This window comes from Somniosus microcephalus, chromosome 5 (genome assembly GCF_052327205.1).
Source record: "Somniosus microcephalus isolate GS21.2 chromosome 5, FLI_Smic_1.0, whole genome shotgun sequence".
Lineage (NCBI taxonomy): Eukaryota > Metazoa > Chordata > Chondrichthyes > Squaliformes > Somniosidae > Somniosus > Somniosus microcephalus.
The window spans coordinates 719449-733604 of record NC_140991.1 but is presented as its reverse complement, the minus strand read 5'-3'; the positions used below and the strand labels follow the sequence as shown (position 1 = coordinate 733604).

General features: G+C 54.8%; 1 protein-coding gene across 1 annotated transcript in view; it reads right to left on the bottom strand.

Moving 5' to 3' along the window:
• Positions 1 to 14156, bottom strand: part of LOC147116794 (nuclear receptor-binding protein 2-like) — a 301760-nt gene that overhangs the window by 100761 nt on the left and 186843 nt on the right. The window contains exon 6 of the mRNA XM_085987208.1: positions 807 to 901. Coding sequence (XP_085843334.1) covers positions 807 to 901 — 95 coding nt within the window. The remainder of the gene's footprint in view (positions 1 to 806; positions 902 to 14156) is intronic.

Genomic DNA, 14156 nt, shown 5'->3' with positions numbered 1-14156 from the left:
ACGCAACAGAGACGGGGAGACGGGACGCAGCAGAGACGGGGAGACGGGACGGAACAGAGACGGGGAGACGGGACGGAGCAGAGACGGGGAGACGGAACGGAGCCGAGACGGGACGGAGCAGAGATGGGGAGACGGGACGGAGCAGAGACGGGGAGACGGGACGCAGCAGAGACAGGGAGACGGGACGGAGCAGAGACGGGGAGACGGGATGGAGCCGAGACGGGGAGACGGGACGGAGCAGAGACAGGGAGACGGGACGGAGCAGAGACGGGGAGACGGGACGCAACAGAGACGGGACGGAGCAGAGACGGGGAGACGGGACAGAGCCGAGACGGGGAGACTGGACGGAACAGAGACGGGGAGACGGGACGCAGCAGAGATGGGGAGACGGGACGCAGCAGAGACAGGGAGACGGGACGGAGCAGAGACAGGGAGACATGACGGAGCCGAGACGGGGAGACGGGACAGAGCCGAGACGGGGAAACGGGACGCAACAGAGACGGGACGGAGCAGAGACGGGGAGACGGGACAGAGCCGAGACGGGGAGACGGGACAGAGCCGAGACGGGGAAACGGGATGCAACAGAGACTGGACGGAGCAGAGACGGGGAGACGGGACAGAGCCGAGACGGGGAGACGGGACGCAACAGAGACGGGACGGAGCAGAGACGGGGAGACGGGACAGAGCCGAGACGGGGAGACTGGACGGAACAGAGACGGGGAGATGGGACGCAGCAGAGATGGGGAGATGGAACCGGTGCGGGGAGACGGGATGGAGCTGATGTGGAGATGGGACAGAACCAGCACCTGATCCTATCTTGATGAGGCCGTTGTGTTGAATGAAGATGGTGTCACAGGTCAGTGTCCCATGAATCAGAGGCGGCTCCCACGAGTGCAGGTAACTGAGGGACACACAATGGAATCAGACGTCACACACTGTTGGTACAGCTCACTCCACACTCTGCCCCCTGGAGACTGATCGCTCAGCACCATTCCCAACCCTCCCCAAGCACGCTTCCCAGTTTCCTTCCAAATCTTTCTGTGCACATTGTGAAGAATCCCTCCCTTCCCTTTCAGTCTTCTCACCTGAGAGGTTCGTGAGATTCCACAGAGGAGGTACTGGCTCAGGTGAGTGGGGACAACAGGTCCCCAGAGCCTCATACCTGCTGTCGACACAGACAGAGAGAGAGAGAGACAGAGAGAGAAAGAGAGGCTGAGGAACAGGCGGAGAGGCTGAGGAACAGGCGGAGAGGCTGAGGAACAGGCGGAGAGGCTGAGGAACAGGCGGAGGGGCTGAGGAACAGGCGGAGGGGCTGAGGAACAGGCGGAGGGGCTGAGGAACAGGCGGAGGGGCTGAGGAACAGGCGGAGGGGCTGAGGAACAGGCGGAGGGGCTGAGGAACAGGCGGAGGGGCTGAGGAACAGGCGGAGAGGCTGAGGAACAGGCGGAGGGGCTGAGGAACAGGCGGAGGGGCTGAGGAAAAGGCGGAGGGGCTGAGGAACAGGCAGAGGGGCTGAGGAACAGGCGGAGAGGCTGAGGAACAGGCGGAGGGGCTGAGGAACAGGCGGAGGGGCTGAGGAAAAGGCGGAGGGGCTGAGGAACAGGCGGAGGGGCTGAGGAACAGGCGGAGAAGCTGAGGAACAGGCGGAGGGGCTGAGGAACAGGCGGAGGGGCTGAGGAACAGGCGGAGGGGCTGAGGAACAGGCGGAGGGGCTGAGGAACAGGCGGAGAGGCTGAGGAACAGGCGGAGAGGCTGAGGAACAGGCGGAGAGGCTGAGGAACAGGCGGAGAGGCTGAGGAACAGGCGGAGAGGCTGAGGAACAGGCGGAGAGATTGAGGAACAGGGGGAGCGGCTGAGGAACAGGGGGAGAGGCGGAGGAACAGGGGGAGAGGTGGAGGAAAAGGCAAAGAGGCTGAGGGACAGGCGGAGAGACTGAGGAACAGGCAAAGATGCTGAGGAACAGGCGGAGAGGCTGAGGAAGAGGGGAGAGGCTGAGGAACAGGCGGAGAGGCTGAGGAACAGGCAGAGAGACTGAGGAACAGGGAAAGAGGCTGAGGAACAGGCAGAGAGGTTGAGGAACACGGGGAGAGGCTGAGGAACAGGCTGAGAGCCTGAGGAAAAGGTGTAGAGACTGAGGAACAGGCGGAGGGACTGAGGAACAGGCGGAGAGGCCGAGGAACAGGCGGAGAGACCGAGGAAGAGGCTGAGAGGCTGAGGAACAGGGGGAGGGGCTGTGGAACAGGTAGAGAGGCTGAGGAACAGGTGGAGAGGCTGAGGAACAGGCGGAGAGGCTGAGGAACAGGCGGAGAGGCTGAGGAACAGGCGGCGAGGCTAAGGAACAGGGGGAGAGGCTGAGGAACAGGCGGAGAGGCTGAGGAACAGGCGGAGGGGCTGCAGAACAGGCGGAGGGGCTGAGGAACAGGCGGAGGGGCTGAGGAACAGGCGGAAGGGCTGAGGAACAGGCGGAGGGGTGTAAGAACAGGTGGAGAGGCTGAGAAACAGGCGGAGGGGCTGAGGAACAGACGGAGGGCCTGAGGAACAGGCGGAGAGGCTGAGGAGCAGGCGGAGAGGTTGAGGAACAGGCGGAGAGGTTGAGGAACAGGCGGAGGGGCTGAGGAACAGGCGGAGGGGCTGAGGAACAGGCGGAAGGGCTGAGGAACAGGCGGAGGGGTGTAAGAACAGGTGGAGAGGCTGAGAAACAGGCGGAGGGGCTGAGGAACAGACGGAGGGCCTGAGGAACAGGCGGAGAGGCTGAGGAGCAGGCGGAGAGGTTGAGGAACAGGCGGAGAGGTTGCGGAACAGGCGGAGGGGCTGAGGAACAGGCGGAGGGGCTGAGGAACAGGCGGAGGGGCTGAGGAACAGGCGGAGGGGCTGAGGAACAGGCGGAGGGGCTGAGGAACAGGCGGAGGGGCTGAGGAACAGGCGGAGGGGCTGAGGAACAGGCGGAGGGGCTGAGGAACAGGCGGAGGGGCTGAGGAACAGGCGGAGGGGCTGAGGAACAGGCGGAGGGGCTGAGGAACAGGCGGAGGGGCTGAGGAACAGGCGGAGGGGCTGAGGAACAGGCGGAGGGGCTGAGGAACAGGCGGAGGGGCTGAGGAACAGGCGGAGAGGCTGAGGAACAGGCGGAGAGGCTGAGGAACAGGCGGAGAGGCTGAGGAACAGGCGGAGAGGCTGAGGAACAGGCGGAGAGGCTGAGGAACAGGCGGAGGGGCTGAGGAACAGGCAAAGAGGCTGAGGAACAGGCGGAGGGGCTGAGGAACAGGCGGAGTGGCTGAGGAGCAGGCGGAGGGGCTGAGGAACAGGCGGAGAGACTGAGGAACAGTTGGAGAGGCTGAGGAACAGGTGGAGGGGCTGAGGAACAGGCAAAGAGGCTGAGGAACAGACGGAGAGGCTGAGGAACAGGCGGAGGGTCTGAGGAACAGGCGGAGATGCTGAGGAACAGGCGGAGAGGCTGAGGAACAGGCGGAGAGGCTGAGGAACAGGCGGAGGGGCTGAGGAACAGGCTGAGGGGCTGAGGAACAGGCGGAGAGGCTGAGGAACAGGCGGAGAGGCTGAGGAACAGGCGGAGAGTCTGAGGAACAGGCGGAGAGGCTGAGGAACAGGCGGAGAGGCTGAGCAACAGGGGGAGAGACTGAGGTACAGGCGGAGAGGCTGAGGGACAGGCGGAAAGGCTGAGGAACAGGCGGAGAGGCTGAGCAACAGGCGGAGAGGCTGAGGGACAAGCGGAGAGGCTGAGGAACAGGCAAAGATGCTCAGGAACAGGCAGAGAGATGGAGGAACAGGCAAAGAGGCTGAGGAACAGACGGAGAGGCTGAGGAACAGGGGGAGGGGCTGAGGAAGAGGCGGAGAGGCTGAGGAACAGGCAGAGAGTCTGAGGAACAGGCAAAGAGGCTGAGGAACAGGCGGAGAGGCTGAGGAACAGTGGGAGAGGCTGAGGAACAGCTGGAGATGCTGAGAAACAGGTGGAGAGACTGAGGAACAGGCGGAGAGACTGAGGAACAGGCGTAGAGACTGACGAATAGGCGGAGAGACTGAGGAACAGGCGGAGAGGCTGAGGAACAGGCGGAGAGGCTGAGGAACAGGCGGAGAGGCTGAGGAACAGGCGGAGAGGCTGAGGAACAGGCGGAGAAGCTGAGGAACAGGCGGAGAGACTGAGGAACAGGCGGAGAGGCTCCAGAACAGGTGGAGGGGCTGAGGAACAGGCGGAGAGGCTGAGGAGCAGTGGTAGAGGCTGAGGAACAGGCGGAGAGGCTGAGGAACAGGCGGAGAGGCTGAGGAACAGGCGGAGAGGCTGAGGAACAGGCGGAGAGGCTGAGGAACAGGCAGAGGGGCTGAGGAACAGGCGTAGAGGCTGAGGAACAGGCGGAGGGGCTGAGGAACAGGCAAAGAGACTGAGGAACAGGGGGAGAGGCTGAGGAACAGGCGGAGAGGCTGAGGAACAGGCGGAGAGGCTGAGGAACAGGCGGAGAGGCTGAGGAACAGGCGGAGAGGCTGAGGAACAGGCGGAGGGGCTGAGGAACAGAGGAGAAGCTGAGGAACAGGTGGAGGGGCTGAGGAACAGGCAGAGGGGCTGAGGAAGAGGCGGAGAGGCTGAGGAGCAGGGGGCGAGGTTGAGGAACAGGCGGAGAGGCTGAGGAACAGGCGGAGAGGCTGAGGAACAGGCGGAGAGGCTGAGGAACAGGCGGAGATGCTGAGGAACAGGGGGAGAGGCTGAGGAACAGGCGGAGGGGCTGAGGAACAGGCGGAGAGGCTGAGGAACAGGCGAAGGGGCTGAGGAACAGGCGGAGAGGCTGAGGAACAGGCGGAGAGGCTGAGGAACAGGCGAAGTGGCTGAGGAACAGGCGAAGTGGCTGAGGAACAGGCGGAGGGGCTGAGGAACAAGCAGAGAGGCTGAGAAACAGGCAAACGGTCTGAGGAACAGGCGGAGGGGCTGAGGAACAGGCGGAGGGGCTGAGGAACAGGCGGAGAGGCTGAGGAACAGGCGAAGGGGCTGAGGAACAGGCGGAGAGGCTGAGGAACAGGCGGAGAGGCTGAGGAACAGGCGAAGTGGCTGAGGAACAGGCGGAGGGGCTGAGGAACAGGCGGAGAGGCTGAGGAGCAGGGGGAGAGGTTGAGGAACAGGGGAGGGGCTGAGGGACAGGCAGAGAGGCTGAGGGACAGGCGGAGAGGCTGAGGGACATGCGGAGAGGCTGAGGGACAGGCAGAGAGGCTGAGGGACAGGCGGAGAGGCTGAGGGACAGGCGGAGAGGCTGAGGGACAGGCGGAGAGGATGAGGGACAGGCGGAGCGGCTGAGGGACAGGGGGAAAGACAGTGTTAGAGATGATTGAGAAATAGTTAAGGAATCCACTTTATGCGAAAGAGCCATTTGTGTTCGGTTCCATTTTATATTCTGTCGTTGGATCTACAATTAAAGACTGAAAAAGCGAGTAACAGGACCAAGTGCGATTAAAGGTTGGTGACAGATAGCTGCTCCGAGTTTACAGATCAGCTGCTTTGTCAAAACCGGATGCGCTGTTCCCTTCTCAGGCTCTGTTGACACAAACAATAATATTTGACAAGCCAGGAGATAGCTGGTAGTGAGTGGTACGAGTTGGCCCCGAGAGTGGGTGAAGGGTCATGGAATGCAGAGGCTGATGCACTGGCGCAGAAAGAAAGGGTATTAACGGGCTGAGATCAGAGCCAGGGCTGGGGAGATGAAGTCAGGACATTAGGGGGAAAAGTTCAGTTGTTTGCGCCTTAAGAGGGCGCTAACAGGGCGCAAAGCAGCTAGCGCCCGGGCGCGGTGATGTTTGCGCCGCTCGCGAAATTAACTAGACATTTTGCGGCGGCGCTAAACACTACCGCCATGATCTCCTGCGCCGGCAGATTGTGACGTCAGTCGAGTGTGCAATGCCCCGGTAGCGCCCCGGTAGCGCCCCGGACCGGATATTGAGTGGCGCCCCCTGCCTTACCGACTGCCGCTAGCAATGACAGGTTGAGGGGAGCGTTTTGCAGTCAGGAAGGGACTGGGGGGGCGCTATTTAAAGGCGACCGCTTCCTGCCTTTTTTTGTTGGTGACATTTTTGCACCACGCATTCTGAGAGAGAGAGAGAGACTTCTGGAGAGATTCAACGCTGTGTGAAGGAGTTTTGAGGACTTTGCAGGTTTATTTTGACTTGCCCTTCCTTGTTTCGCCAGCGCTCTGAGTTAGCGCCTCGCTCCTCGGCCTTTGCGCCTTAAGACAGGTGTGAAGCGCCTGATTTAGCGCTCCAATCACCTCCAGGGGCGATAAAAGCTAAGTTTGCCGTCGGAGGCAATAATTAGCGCCAGGCGCTAAACTTTGCGCACGGCCGATAATGGTGCCCCAAATGGGGCGATACTGAATTTTTCCCCCTCGGAGTTGTAATCTTGCTACCTCCTGTGTCAAACAGACGCCGTATCCTCAGTGCTGAGTGGAACATTAAATACACCAGAAGCTTTTTCGAGTTTGTCCTTGAACTCATTGATACAGAGGCTGGACTTCAGCATTTGTCTAGATGTTGCTCCAGAATTCACTTTATTAACAACAGACTGAGAAACAGATAGCGAGACTGCAGGAGAGGCAGGACAAGGGTCAGATAAACAGAAAAAGGAAACTTCCATTTCTGCAGTGCCTTTCACCAGCTCACATGTCCCAAAGCGCTTTACAAACAACGAAGTATTTTTGAAATGCAGCCTCTGTTGTAATGTAGGAAACGCAGCAGCCAATTTGCGCACAGTAAGATCCCACAAAAAGCAATGTGATAATGACCAGTCCTACTCAGAGGGCCTGCCATGAAGTTCTGGTTTCTCTGCTGAATAGCTGACCATCACTCCTCCAGAGATGTCAGTCTATTCTCTGAACACTCACCATGTTTTCAACACTCTGGCGACCTAGCTCCTCCATGGCCGTAGCCATCCTCTCCTCTACTGTAGCCATCCTTTCCGCGGAGGTTGCCATCCTTTCCGTGGTGATGCGTTCATGCGCCAATGACTCCACAAAGGCTCTGCTCATGTTCACTATGGGCTCCTCCATTCGCTCCACACTCGCAGCGACCCTGGAGACAAAACCTGCCAGAGACTCCTCCATCTGTGCATGGAGACCCATCACCTCTTCTCTTGCGGATGGACCCAGAGGCAGAGGGTCGAAATGCAGCAGAGCTGAGCTGACAGAGTCCTGCGCCCTCCGACAAGGACTCTCCACTGCTGTCCCAGTCTCCACCATCTGCAGATGCTCACTTGTGAGCTGTGATACACTAAGTGACAATACTACTCTATCTTGCGAAGGTCCCACTGAGGTGTGAGTGTCTGCGCTGGTGCTGGGTGCGCTGAATACTGCTGACGCTGTGCCCTCAGAGGTTGGCGCTTCCTCTGAGGCGTCTGGCTGCTCAGCCTCTTCCTCCTCCGCAGTGGGGACGGGGGCTTCGGATGGTCCTGTGGGGGAGTAAAGGAAAGAGTTAGAGATGTGATGCCAAGGTTACATGCACATTGGATTTTGCAGATGTTCATAAGTCCAAATGATGTAGCTTCAGAATCATAACAGCGACTCTTGCTATGTCAATGAGGGAGATGGAAAACTATTCTGTCACCAGCTTGCGGGACTGCCCCTGTCTCTCCTTCCCCAACCTCCGCAGCCACATCAGCCCCGACAATTTCCAGGGCTCCTTCCTCCCAGGGGGTCAGGTGGGCTATTGAGGGTGGGCCTCCTCCAGTCCTGGCTCGCTCTCTGTTGTTGTGAGCTCTCTTTTCCTGCAATGAGGGAGACAAGTGGAGGTTGAGTGAGAATGAAGGAGTGAGTGTAGAGATTGCATAGCATAGATGCTTAGAGGGAGACAAAGATGGTATGAGGCTGCAAGACCAAGGGCCCTCCCTGTGTGTTGTCAGTTGTGTTCAAAGCATCAGAGTGAGAGGGAGTGTGAGGGCTGCATGGTGGAATAGTTATGTGAACGTGAGCATAGAGAGAGAGGGAATGGGTAACACAGAAATCACAGAAACCCCACAGTGCAGATAGAGGCCACTTCGGCCCATCGAGCCTGCACCGACACATATCCCACCCGATCTCCGTAACCCCACGTATTTAATCCCCCTAACACTAAGGGTCAATTTATCATAGCCAATCATCCTAACCCGCACATCTTTGTGCAAGGGTGCATGGATGTGACTGTGAAGTGGGATGTGGAGGAAGAGAGTGCTAAAGCTGAGTGCTGGTGGGGAAAGGCAATGGAGATCAGTTTGAGGGTAATGGAAACTTCATACTTACTTTTCCTGTACGGTGAAGGTCATGGAAGCGCTTCCTGCACTGTATCCAAGTTCTTCTGGTGACTCCCAGTGAGTTGACATCTGCTGCCACCTGCATCCATGCAGCCTTGATCTCAGTGGGAGGCCTCTTCCTCCCTGACCTAGGGAAGAGGACCTCCCTGTGGGCCCTCACCCCATCCAATAATGCCTGCAGTGAAGCCTCGTCAAATTTGCGGCCAGCTCGGGTACTGGCACTGGCCACAGCTGCTGCAGGCTCCTCTGCCATCCTGTGTGGTTCGTATGGAAGCCTGCAGAGGCTGCAATGCTTGCTATAGACTTTAAAAGCACCACGAATGATGACATCATACTGTGGGGCTCTCTGACTAGCAAGGGTTCCCACACGCTGGAAATGAATTGGCCAATTGAGGGAAAATTGCATCAATCTGGCAGACCCATTTACATTCATGGGGGAACCTGACAATTCCCTGCACCTGCGGGAAAATCGACCCCATAGAATCACAGAAAGATACAGCACAGATGGAGGCCATTTGGCCCATCGTGCCTGTGCCGGCTCTTTGAAAGAGCTATCCATGAACCCCACTCTCCTGCTCTTTCCCCATTTTCCCTTCAAGTATTTACCCAATTCCCTTTTGAAAGTTACTACTGAATCTGCTTCCATCGCCCTTTCAAGCAGCGCGTTCCAGATCACAACAACTCGCTGCGTAAAAAACATTCTCCTCATCTCCCCTACATAAGAACATAAGACGTAGGAGCAGGAGTCGGCCATTCAGCCCCTCGAGCCTGCTCTGCCATTCAATAAGATCATGGCTGATCTGATCTTGGCCTCAACTCCACTTCCCTGCCCGCTCCCCATAACCCTCGACTCCCTTATCGTTCAAAAATCTGTCTATCTCCACCTTAAATATATTCACTGACTCCGCCTCCCCAGCACTCTGGGGCAGAGAATTCCACAGATTCACGACCCTCTGAGAGAAGAAATTCCTCCTCATCTCTGTTTTAAATGGGTGCCCCCTTATTCTGAAACTATGCCCCCTAGTTCTAGATTCCCCCACGAGGGGAAACATCCTCTCAGCATCTACCCTGTCTGTTAAGTCTGTGTGTTCCAGTTATATTTAAGGTCAATTACTGACACAGACTACAAGAATAACTTTTCAATAGGTCTTTACTATTCGGAGGTTAGGGCTGTACTACCCAGCAAATTACTACACAGCACTTATATACCAGTGTGGTCACCACCGGTATTACCGTATACAGCAGCCAGAGAAAGTAGTACATCTCTTAAGGTGGAACAGGTTTAAGTTCTCTTAAGGTGGAACAAGTTACATACGCCACAATCCTCCCTTTTTAGCTTAACAGTTATATCCCCATTTAACATAACATAATAACATATATACATATACAACTTCATGTAGAAACAGTTCAAAGGTTCAGTCTCTCAGGAGGCCTCCTGATTCGAGTTGGATAACGCCTTTCAGGGGTCTCTGATTCTTGTTGCTGAGGTGACTCCTCCAGTTGGTCTCTTATGTCTTGGACATCATCATCAGGTACATTCACTGCCGAGGTAGATGCTTCAGGTTCACTAACTTCTTCCACGGTTGTCTCTGTCGTAACCATGGGTTCGACCGTTGTTCTCGATTCTACCAGTTGGTCAGCATGACGCCGTATTACATTTTTACCAACATCTACCGTGTACATCAGGGGTCCTTGTCTGGCCCGAATTGTTCCGGATTGCCATTTCTCGTTTCCATAGTCCCTGGCCAACACTGGTTGTCCTACCTCGAAACTCCAAGTGGTCTTGTTATTTATATGCTGGAACTGTTTGTTTTCAACTTCCCTCCGCACATTTGGTTTTAACAAGTCCAACCTGGACCGCAACCTCCTGTTATAAAACATCATGGCAGGACTTTGGTTTGTCACTGCATGAGCGGCGTTTCGATATGCCAGTAGAAACTTGTCCACCTTATGTTGTAGTGGAATCTGATCTTCGCTCATGGCCTTTATTGCCTTTTTGAATGTTTGTACAAATTTCTCGGCCAACCCATTTGTAGCCGGATGATATGGGGCAGAGGTATAATGTTTCACCCCATTCTTCTTTAAGAATTTTTGGAATTCTTCTGACACGAACTGTGGTCCGTTGTCGGAACATATTTGTTCTGGCAATCCGTTCCTTGCGAATATCGTTCTTAACACTGCAATTGTCTTTTCTGAAGTAGTGGTAGTCATCTTGATCACTTCTGGCCATTTAGAATGTGCGTCCACCGCAATTAGAAACATGGAGTCCATGAATGGACCAGCAAAGTCAATATGTACGTGTTGCCATGGGGCTGAAGGCCGTTCCCATGGATGCAGCGGTGCAATCGGAGGTGCATTTTGCACTTTTTGGCACCCTGAGCAGCTTTTCGTCAGCTCCTCTATCTGTTGGTCGATACCCGGCCACCACACATAAGCCCTAGCAAGGCTTTTCATCTTGACTCCCCCCAGATGACCTTCATGCAGTTCCTTTAGAACTCTTTCCCTTAACTTAGGAGGAATAATCACTCTCGTTCCATACATCAATGTTCCTTGACAGACGGACAGCTGGTCTCGTCTTGCCGAGAATGCCGGTAACAGAGAATCACCATGTGCTGGCCATCCCTTCACAGTCACCTCGTAGACTCGGGACAGTGTCGGGTCGTTCCTGGTTTCTCTTTCAATACTTGCATTGGTGACTGGTAAACACTCGATGATGGTCGAGTGAAATAACTCAACAGGGTCAACCCTCGTTGTCTCCTCTTCTTCAGGTAGTGGCAGGCGCGACAGCCCATCAGCATTACCATGCTGCTTTGTACCTTTGAATTCTATCTGATATTGATGTGCCCCTAGGAAAAGGGACCATCTCTGGAGTCTCTGTGCTGTCATCACCGACACACCCTTCTTAGGGTTAAAAATGGATACCAACGGCTGATGGTCTGTCAGAAGCGTAAACTTTTGGCCCTGCAGGTAATGATTAAACTTCTTTACTCCCCACACAAGGCTGAGAGCCTCCCTATCTATCTGAGCATAGTTGCGCTCAGCGGAGGTCAATGATCTGGATGCGAACGCGACTGGCCTCTCCATGCCATTTGGCAACTTGTGTGAGAGTACTGCCCCAATACCATATGGAGAAGCATCACAAGCCAAACGAATAGGCAGTGTTGGGTTGAAGTGAGCCAACACTTCCTCTGAGGTTATCAATTCCTTGCTTTTGCGAAAGGCCTTCTTACAGTCCTCGCTCCACTCCCATGGTACTCCCTTCTGCAAAAGAGCGTTCAGCGGGTGCAGTACCGTGGATAAATTTGGCAGAAACTTATGGTAATAGTTAATCAATCCTAGGAACGACCTCAACTGAGATACATTAACCGGAGCGGGAGCCTTCACAACCGCTTCGATCTTGTCAGGAGACTTATGAAGTCCCTCCTGGTCAATGACATGGCCACAGTACGAGATCCGCTTCTGAAAGAACTCACATTTCTGCCGATTAACTCGAAGTCCATATTCTTTCAATCTGATGAGCACCAGTTCCAAATTTGCGAGGTGTTCCTCGTCACCATCTCCTGTAATCAGAATATCGTCCAGGTAACATTGTGTGCCTGGAATTCCCTGTAATACCTGCTCCATGGCCCTCTGCCAAATTGCTGGAGCCGATGCCACTCCAAAAACCAGTCTATTATACCGGTACAAGCCTCTATGCGTGTTGATCGTGAGGTACTGGCATGACTCTTCCTCAACTTCCATCTGTAAGTACGCCTGCGCCAGGTCTATCTTGGTGAAGTGTTTCCCGCCCGACAATGAAGCGAAGATATCCTCAATCCGCGGAAGCGGATACTGCACCGTGTGAAGCACCGGATTAACAGTGATCTTGAAATCTCCACAGATGCGAACCTTCCCTGGTTCTCCCGGCTTGTTGCTCGAAGGACATTTCATCACGGGAACAATGGGCGTAGCCCACTCACTCCAGTCTACCTTAGACAGTGCTCCTGAACGTTCTAGCACTTCCAGCTCCGCTTCCACAGCAGGTCGTATCGCATAGGGTACCGGTCTGTCTTTGAAAAATTTTGGTTGTGCATGTTCTTCAATCTTGATGTTTGCCGTAATTCCTCTCAGTGTTCCCAGTCCCTGCTGGAACACCTCTTTAGCATCGTCCAATATTCTGGACAATCGTTTAGGTTTGACATCTGTTTCCCTGGCATCTACCGTTAGTGCTTTTAAGGAATGCCAGTCCATATTCATTTTTCTAATCCACTCCCATCCCAGTAGTGGTGGACCTCCTTCAGGTAGCACATATAAGTCCATTCCTCGGCTTTCTTTGCCCTTGTGGACCACCTTTACCTCTATCTTTGCCCCGTGTATGTTTTCAATACAATCTCCGTATCCCGTAGGGGAATATGTTGGAATAACCTTTTGTAATCTTTCTTATTCATGACCGTCTACGCCGATCCAGTGTCCAATTCCATCTTCACTTGGACTCCTGCTATCTGAAGTGTGACCCAAATTGTCTGGAGGTCTGCTTCCTTACCAACGTTGTGTACTCTTAAGCTACCCAGTTCATTACTGCTGGCGTCTGAATCTGACTTCTGTTCATTCGAACTGTTCTCTGTCACCTTGTGTACCTTTCTGTACTTTCCCTGCGGTGACTTTTTGTTGCTGGTCTTCTCTCCTGACCGGCATACTTTAGCTATGTGACCAAGCCTGCCACATTTTCTGCATTCCTTATTTTTGAACCAGCACTGGTTCTGATCGTGCGTTGTCTTTCCACAACGATAACATTTTACTGTACCCAAGACCATTTGATTTGTGCTGAGTTCCGGTGACCGTAGCTGCATTACCGCCGTGCCTCTCGCTGCGGCTTCGTGCGATGCTGCCATAGCGACAGCTTTATCAAGCGTCAGCTCATTCTCCTCAAGCAGTCGCTTTTGTGTCTCTTCTTTTAAAAATCCACACACAAATTTATCTCTTAGCGCATCTGTTAGTCCTGTTCCAAACTAACAGTACTTTGCTAGCTTACGCAATTCAATTAAAAATTCAGCATTGCTTTCATCTTTCAGCTGCTTTCTGCTGTAAAATTTAAATCGTTCCGCTAGCATCAGTGGCGTGGGGCTTAAATGATTTTTCAGGACGGTAACAATATCCGCGAAAGTCTTATCCGCCGGTTTCTCTGGTGATAGAAGGTGTTTCAATTGCCCGTATGTCTTCGCACCCATTAAGTTTAATAATGTTAGTGCTTTCTCCCCATCTGGTATCTTATTTGCTCTACAATAAACTTCTATGCGTTCTACATACGTGGTCCAATCTTCAATGTCGCTATCAAAAGTATTAATGTTCCCATGTTTAGGCATCTTTGCAATTTTTTTTTTCCAAAATGGCGGCTTCCCGCGCTTGGCGGTCTTTCCCGCGCTCGTCTTCTTCACCCGCTGGCTGCAATGGCGATTGCTGTGCTGCTGCCGGTCTCGCCTCCCCAGTGGTTAACAACTCCCCCGACGCTGCTTCTACTCCACCGCGGTTCCCGTGGGCATTCGCGCTTCCCTGCCGTTGCGCCTCGCAGCCCTTCTTGCAGCCCGGTTATGTGCACCCGCTGCGTTCGAATTCGCCGCGGCTCTCGCGCCTTCAGCTGCCCCAGTCGCTGCGCCTTTCGGCCCGAATGCGGCCCGGCCCTTTTCACCGGCCGCGGTCGATTTCACCGCCCTCTTTCCTCCGTCTTCCCTCCCCTTCGCTACAGCCAACGCGGCCGACTTTCGCTGATTGGCTTACCCACCACCGTGGTAGAAGGAAGATAGCTGTCTGCCGCTGATGGGGGCTTCGAGTTCAGAATTTCTCTTCTTCACTCCGGGTCCTCGATGCCTCCCGCGCGATGTGCTGTTCAGCAGGATGATGAGGGTGGATG